This window comes from Cariama cristata, unplaced genomic scaffold, assembly GCF_000690535.1.
Source record: "Cariama cristata isolate BGI_N322 unplaced genomic scaffold, ASM69053v1 scaffold9984, whole genome shotgun sequence".
Classification (NCBI taxonomy): Eukaryota; Metazoa; Chordata; class Aves; order Cariamiformes; family Cariamidae; genus Cariama; species Cariama cristata.
Genome location: NW_009612348.1, coordinates 34415 through 41826, shown reverse-complemented (window position 1 = coordinate 41826; position 7412 = coordinate 34415). Strand labels below are relative to the sequence as shown.

The 7412-nt window shown below is 55.5% G+C and overlaps 1 protein-coding gene across 1 annotated transcript in view; it reads left to right on the top strand.

The window, feature by feature from the left end:
- Positions 1–917: 917 nt before the first annotated feature.
- KCNC4 (potassium voltage-gated channel, Shaw-related subfamily, member 4) overlaps positions 918–7412 on the top strand; it is a gene marked incomplete at its 5' end in the record, with an annotated part of 15076 nt that continues 8581 nt past the window's right edge. The window contains 2 exons of the mRNA XM_009698587.1: positions 918–1854; positions 3137–3322. Of these exons, the coding sequence (XP_009696889.1) occupies positions 918–1854; positions 3137–3322 (1123 nt within the window). The remainder of the gene's footprint in view (positions 1855–3136; positions 3323–7412) is intronic.

Here is a 7412-nt window from a genome sequence, read left to right as displayed (position 1 = left end):
ACACGGCCTGCGTTTGCCCCCGCGTGCTGCCGGTCCCTCCTCGCTCACATCCGAGGCGAAGCGGCAGCGTTGCCGTGGGGAGGAGGTGACGTGGAGGGGACGAAGGTCTCCCCGGAGAAATGGGAGCATCTGGGTGTCACCAGATCCAGGCATCAGCGGGATGCTGAGCTCTGCCTGCTCCTTTCCTCCTTGTCCTGCCCTCTCAATCCTGGGACCATTCGTGGGCACATCATCCACCGCTGACCTTAGGGACCCTTAGGGAGAAGGGAGGGGGCAAAAGGACATCTCTGATACACCCAGACCCCAAACCTCACAGTCAGGAATGGTGCAAACATCTCACCTGGGAGGGTTTGGGATGAATGTGGGGGAAAGCTCTTTGGGTCAGTCCTCTCAAAGTTCCCTTCTCATGTGTGGAGGCTTGCTCCAAACCCAGGCTCCCTTCGTCCCCGTCACTGTCACTTCTGGCACATCTCCAGCCACAGCTGGAGCCCAGCACACCTTCCCCTGTAGATACCGTAGCACTTGGAGAAAGGGTCTGGACCCGATGGCTCCAGGCACTGAGGTTTGCTGTCAACTCATGGGACAGGTCCAGGGAACCCTCCCTGTTCTCCATCCTTGGTCTTGGGGAAGCGGGTGGCAGCAGCGTAGCTCCTGGGGTGTTTTGAGCCTCTCGCACTCGTTTTTATTCAATGAGGACTTCTCCCATCCCTGCTATTGCTGTTCACTAGCAGGGATTAGAAGAGATGTACCAAAGGCAGGTGACACCAGGAGGGTGTCTCAGGCTGCCCCAAAGTTGTTCTCATGGTGGTTCCTAAAATTGCTGCTCTCTTCCAAAGAAGGGAGATTGACCCAAATCAACTAATCGGGAGGGGTTGACGCAAATCAGCTAATGGCCTGTCTAATTTCTGCTTTCGCAGGTGGTCGCTTTTGCCTCGCTATTCTTCATCCTGGTCTCCATCACAACCTTCTGCCTGGAGACGCACGAGGCCTTCAACATCGATGTCAACGTGACGGAGACCCTCGTGGTTGGCAACACCACGATGATCCTGCTGACGCATAAAGTGGAGACGGAGCCCATCCTCACCTACATCGAAGGGGTCTGTGTCCTGTGGTTCACCCTCGAGTTCCTGGTTCGCATCATCTGCTGTCCAGATAAGCTTCTCTTCATTAAAAACCTGCTCAACATCATTGACTTTGTGGCCATCTTGCCCTTCTACCTGGAGGTAGGTCTCAGTGGCCTGTCCTCCAAAGCTGCCCGGGACGTACTGGGCTTCCTACGGGTGGTCCGTTTCGTCCGGATCCTCCGGATCTTCAAGCTGACACGGCACTTTGTGGGTCTCCGGGTGCTGGGCCACACACTCCGGGCCAGCACCAACGAATTCCTGCTCCTCATCATCTTCCTTGCCTTGGGGGTCTTGATTTTCGCCACTATGATCTACTACGCCGAGCGGATTGGAGCCAAGACGTCCGACCCCCGCGGGAGCGACCACACTCACTTTAAGAACATCCCCATTGGGTTCTGGTGGGCTGTGGTCACGATGACGACCCTGGGCTACGGCGACATGTACCCCAAGACCTGGTCAGGCATGGTAGTGGGGGCTCTCTGTGCGTTGGCCGGGGTGCTCACCATCGCCATGCCCGTGCCCGTCATTGTCAATAACTTTGGGATGTACTATTCATTGGCCATGGCCAAGCAGAAGCTGCCAAAGAAGAAGAAAAAGCATATACCCCGTCCGGCCCCACTGGACTCCCCTACCTTCTGCAAATCTGAGGAAAACTCCCCCCGTAACAGCACCCAGAGCGACACTTGCCCGTTGGCGGTAGAGGAGGGGGCGACTGAGCGGAAACGGTCAGGTGAGACCCCAAAGGTGGGGCAGAGGGAGGGGGAGACCTCTGGGAGCCCCCAGGGCAGTGTTTTTGGTCCCCTACGTCCCAGAGTCTCTGGGGGCTGCCCTGCCGCAGGACGCAGCCCCCAGCTCTTGGGTTGGTGAGAACGTGGTGCAGAAAGGGCTGGGGCCCTTGGGTGTTGGGGTATTGGGTGCCGTACTGGTGGGCCAAGATGTTGCAGATCAAGATCCCTGCTCTAGGCATGGGGGGAACGGCCATATCCTGCTCTCCTAATGGCATAGATCAAGTCACTGTGGTGTGGTTCAAGGTGTCCCTACCTAGCCCACCTCTTCCTCACGCCGACAGAGGTAAGGCCATTTGCCCGATTCCCATCTTAGCCTGGTAATGCCCTTGGGGTAGATTTTCCTTTGCTTTCTCCCACCGTAAATCAGGGCAAGCTTCACCAAAATGGATAAATCCATGGATATTCATTGGGCCTTGACCCCACCTCCCCATTCATCTTCTAGTAGATGTAGCATCCCTGCACGGCAAAGGTCAACGCCTTGAAACAGGAGGGACCACGGTGGGGTCGTGTCCTGCACTGCTGTGGCATTCACTGAGGTCAGCCCTGAGCAGCCGCACATCTGGCCACGTGTGTTTAACAGTGACGGTCCTTCACCCGTGGGGACACAGGGAGCTCCAGACACCCCAGAGAGGTGTTTCCCTTTATAAATCTCCCGTTTCCACGTGCCTACGCATCCCGGCTGCCCCAGGAGCCCTGGCAGTGGGGAGCAGTGAGAGTCACTGTCCTGCTCTGGAGGAGGAGGTCAACCCCATCCCTTCAGCCCAACGCCCATCCAGGAGCTCAGGTCAGAGCCTCACCTGGCATAGCATCCTCTCAGCTAACGAACCATGGAGTCAGATGACGTAAATTAGGATTCACCACTAATCTGAGCAGCCCATATCTCAGCAAGGGTGAATTTTGGAGAGCTAATTCCCACCAATTAGGTGGGTGGATCTCAAAGACCAGGGGTGTTTCTTCCCTGGCAAACCCTGCTTGGCTTCATGCAGGGTAAGGGCTGCTGTTTGCTGCTTGGGATTACAATCTGGTATGGTCCTGCTCCCCTGGTCACTCTAATTTTTCATGTCCAGGCTGGGATCAGTATCTGAATTTGTGGGTGTTGCTTTGGGCCATCATCAATCTGGTCTTTTAGCTCCTCGCATGGTCTAAGCAAACCCTTCTGGTCACCCAAGTGCCTCGTCCTCTGGCTTTATTGACTGCTGATGTGTCTCTGCCACCTTCTTGCAGACTCGAAGCAGAACGGTGAGGCCAACGTGGTGCTGTCAGACGAGGAGCAGCCGCTGTCACCGACCGACGAGGCGAAGCGACCCATGCGACGCTCCAGCACCCGGGATAAGAACAAGAAATCCTCCACGTGCTTCCTGCTGGCCACGGGTGACTTCTCCTGCGCAGCGGATGGAGGCATCCAGAAAGGTATGGCTGATGCTGGAGGTATGATCTGATCTGTGGGCTGCGGAGGGTGAGATGGAGGAGTGAGGTGGAGGTTTGTTGCATCGATCCGAGACAGTGGTTCATCTCTCCATCTACCTGCCTGGCTGTTGTCCTCTGCTCCCTAAATCCACTTGTCCTCTTGCCTCTCCATCTGCTTCATCTCCGTCCACCACGTCTCTCCGTGCTAGCTCTATCCGTTTTGTTTTCTCCTCCCCCAAGTTCTCCTCACCTTGGTTGCCACCATTTGGGGTCTGGGACCCCCATGCTGGCTGCACTGCCCTCCTTGGGGACAGGTCTGTCCCTTTGCTCCCCAGTTCTCCAGCTTCTTCTGTCCCTCCAGCTCTTCTCCCTGGGCTTCAATCACCCATCCCGGGGTGGTGTGAAGGGGAACATCTCCCCTGGGGATGTGGTGAGGTTGTGACTGAAGGTGGTCAAAAGGTTTTCAAGAGGGAAAAAAAAATATAATCCACAGGCTCTTCCTTTCCTCTCCCCCTCTGATGTCTTTTGGTGGGTTCGAGCGTGGGGAGCTGCGACGTGTCAAGTGCTGCCTTGCCAAAAGCACGGGGCTGCCAGAAAGGCTGTCTCCTCTGGGTTTGGAAAGTGAGCTTTGCGAAGTGTTGAGGTTTTCTATGGGAAGCTGTGGGGGAGATGAGTCGGGAAAACACAAAACTCTTCTTCCCGTGACAAAAACAACCATCCTCTTCAACCTGGTCCCTTCGCATCATCCTCCAGCCTTCTCCGCTCCACCAGCGAGCGTGCCCTATGCCCATCTCCCAGCACCCCAACCCTTGGGAGGGTAAATCTAGTGCCTGCCTTGAGCCACAACATCCAGCTGCATCCTCGATTGCTGGGAAAATTCTTAGGACATGGCTCAATTTTTTAATTCTGCAATTTTTCTGGTGTGTCCAGGGTGGTGTGGGATGATGTAGCTGCAGAGCTGACCTACCTCTACCTCCTTGGTACCATCTAATGCCAGTTACTGACAGGGAACGGTGCGTGTGAGCTGGGACCGGGCAGGAGGAAAGATGATGTGCTCCATCTCTGAGCTGCACGCCAAGACCTGCCGGCTCCTGGTGTTGGTGCTTTGGAGGCCCTCAAGGCTTTGTTGCTGTAGCGCTGCTTGGGATGGTAAAGACTGGATGGGCTTGGGACACGGGGAGGTGTTTGGGGACAATGGCATTTATTACATTAGTAGAAGCAAATTGGTTACTTCCTCCTGGGAAATCAAGGATTCCCTTTGCATTCCTTCTCAACCTTGTCCCTTAAAAAGAGGAAAAATATAAAAAGCTTTGCTCATCTTTGGGCAGAAGGGTGCTAGACAAATATTTGCTGGAAATGCCCCATGTTTTTTTTTCCTGGAGGTGCCTTTTTCTGTGAAGTTGGTCTCTTTTCTTAACGCCTCCTAATGCGAAGAGGTGAGGGGGCTCCAGTCCCGCTCCAGACTGGGAGGAATGCTGAACTGGAAGGGAGGAAGGAGAGGGATGAAAGCCAGTGCTCATCTTCATCCTTACAAGATACTCAAGTCAGGCATTTCTTCAACTGAAGCATTTGAGCTTGGTCCCCCCTGAAGCTGGGTGAAGATGTAAGAGCTGAGGACCCAGTGCTGCTTTCGCTGGGCTCCCAAATCCCATCGCTTGGTTGCAGGAGACCAGGAGGTTCTTCTCCTTGCGTGGTGGCAAAGAGAAAGAGCTTTTCGAAAGGGCCCTTTGGTGATCTTCCTTGGTTTGTTCTGGTGTCTTTCCTGCAAATGTCAGAGTGGTTTTTACAATTCAAAATAGATGTGTACGTGGGTCATTTACCCCCACCTTGCTGGTTTTGCACCTGGAGAAATGTGGATCCGGTGTCCAGAAGGGCTTGAGTGATGCAGGAGACCTTTTGGGCAGAGGGAACCTCAATATTTGTGTCCTTCTTGGGGATGGACCGGTGAGATGCTGTCCCGGGAGGTCAGGGCTGATGGCTTCCCTGGTGAAATGCTCTCGTGTGGTCAGGGTTAGCGGTGACCGGAGATGCCCAGAGGGGCAAAGCAGCCTCCTGTGCTCCAGCCAAAAGCCGTTGGGAGCCACAGGGGCCCCTCTTCCCTCGGTCCTGATTTATCGCCTGCTGAGGCTGTTTGTTCTGGTACTGGGATGTTGGCAGCTCTGCAAATTGAGATGAGCTTGGTTCTGAGCCTGACTTGCTGATGGCCATCTGTCAGATCCTGGGACAGGTACTGCTGTCTGTACAAGCTGTGGAAATCAGGAGATGGAGCTGGTTCAGGAACATACTGCAGATCTCAGCATCCATCATGGTTTGAGCTCGATTCCAGTGGTTGGTCTCGTTGGGGCAGCTCAAAGAGAAGAGCTACCCCTGCCCACCACCCCTTGGACCTGGGTCCTGAAGAAGACCGACCTGGATTGCAGTGGATTGCCACATAGCATGTGTTTCTTGTCCCCGTTGCTGCTTCCAGTGGTGTCACCTTGCTCCCTTGCTGCTGGGGACGGCTTCAGAGCCCTTAGCTCCCTTCAGCACTCGGGTCCTGCTCAGCACTTCCCCAAAATGTGTCCTGCTGGGGTCCAGACACCTTGGCATGGGGCTGTCTTGGGATGTGAGCCCACGTCCTCTGCTTGGATGGAGGCATATGGAAGCAGGATGAGTCCAGCATCCCCTATACCAGCGAGCTTTGTTAGGGTGGTCTGGGCAAAGGTAGCGATCGAAACCAGGGTGGGATTTCAAGAGGAGCCACAGGCAATGGCGTTAAATGGAAGGAAGGAAGGGGATTTACCCTCCTGGTAGGTCAGCTCTTCCAGCACCTCCCTTTGATGGCCTGCTGGCGTGGCAAAGCAGCAACTTTTGGGTTGGTTGCCAGAACCCAGAGCATCATGCCACTGATTTTGACTTTGTCACTTGCTATTAGTGCAGGGCCGTGACCGGCACGTGGCTTAAGCGGTGTGGCATCGAGCGTGGGGATGCTCACGTGAGCATCCACCGGTGATGCTCGGCTGCGGGGCGGAGGTGGGGGGGCAAAGCAAGGACAAGCCCACGTTTGCACGGGGAACACGCGTGCATGCAGCACGCAGACGAGCGCCAAGCCACCATTATAAACAAGCACAGGCGTTCCTGGGCGATGCTGCCTGCCTGCATTCCCCCATCCCCATCTGCCGCCGGCTCAAAGCGTGTGCGAGCGTGCACGTGTGCTCGGAAGCTGCGAGTGTTCGCATATGGGGAGCGGGGCATTGCCAGGTCCTCGGGAAGAGCCCCCGGGGGTTACCCGCTGCCCCACCGCTCTGTTTATAAGATGCCTCTATCCGGCTCCTTGGCAACAAACTCATTTATAAAGCAATCCCGGTGACCTCAGTTAACACCTCTGCGAGTTGCTGGGATACCGGCTCCGTTAACGAACAGCATCGGTGGTAATTAGCAGAGCACAACTCGCCGGTGCTTTGCAGCTTGACTTCATGGTGGCACTTGGCCCTGAGCTTGGTGGAAAACCTTGATGACCTTGTGGGATGGAGTCCTGAGCTCCTTCCCGAGTGCTCCCGTGAGTGTGGCTTGGGAATAAATTGATGGAGGAAATGTTGGGCTCGGGGCAGGTTTGCCCTCGGAGTCCCGTTGCAGAGGGGCCCTGGGGCAATCAAGCATTTTTCTGAAGTGCTGCCCCAGACTGTGATGCTTGGGACTGACTCAAAACCGGCTGCGTCATTTTGCCCCCGTTCCTGTGCCCGTTTCCATCCTTTGCAGTGATCTGAGCGAGAGGGCAAAGAGCATCCCTGTAAAGTGCTCAACCGCGTCAGCGGGTCCTTTGCATCGCCAAGACGACTTCCAGCAAGCCCCGACCCCGTAACACCTCTCTGCCAAACTGATGTTGTTTGGATGCTGGAGCCATCGAGAACCCCAAGCTTTCAGGGACCGGTTGCATCTCGGCACGATTGCTTCCCACGCACGTGGCTCAGGGTGGCAGGGAAATGCGTGAGCACTTCAAAGAGCCTCAGCGCTCCCGGGAAAAGAGCAAGGTTTGCTGAAGGATGAGCCCGATGCAGGGTTTTTTGGGGTGGGTTTTTTTTTTTGGGGGGGGGGCAGAGGGGGGGGCTTTGAT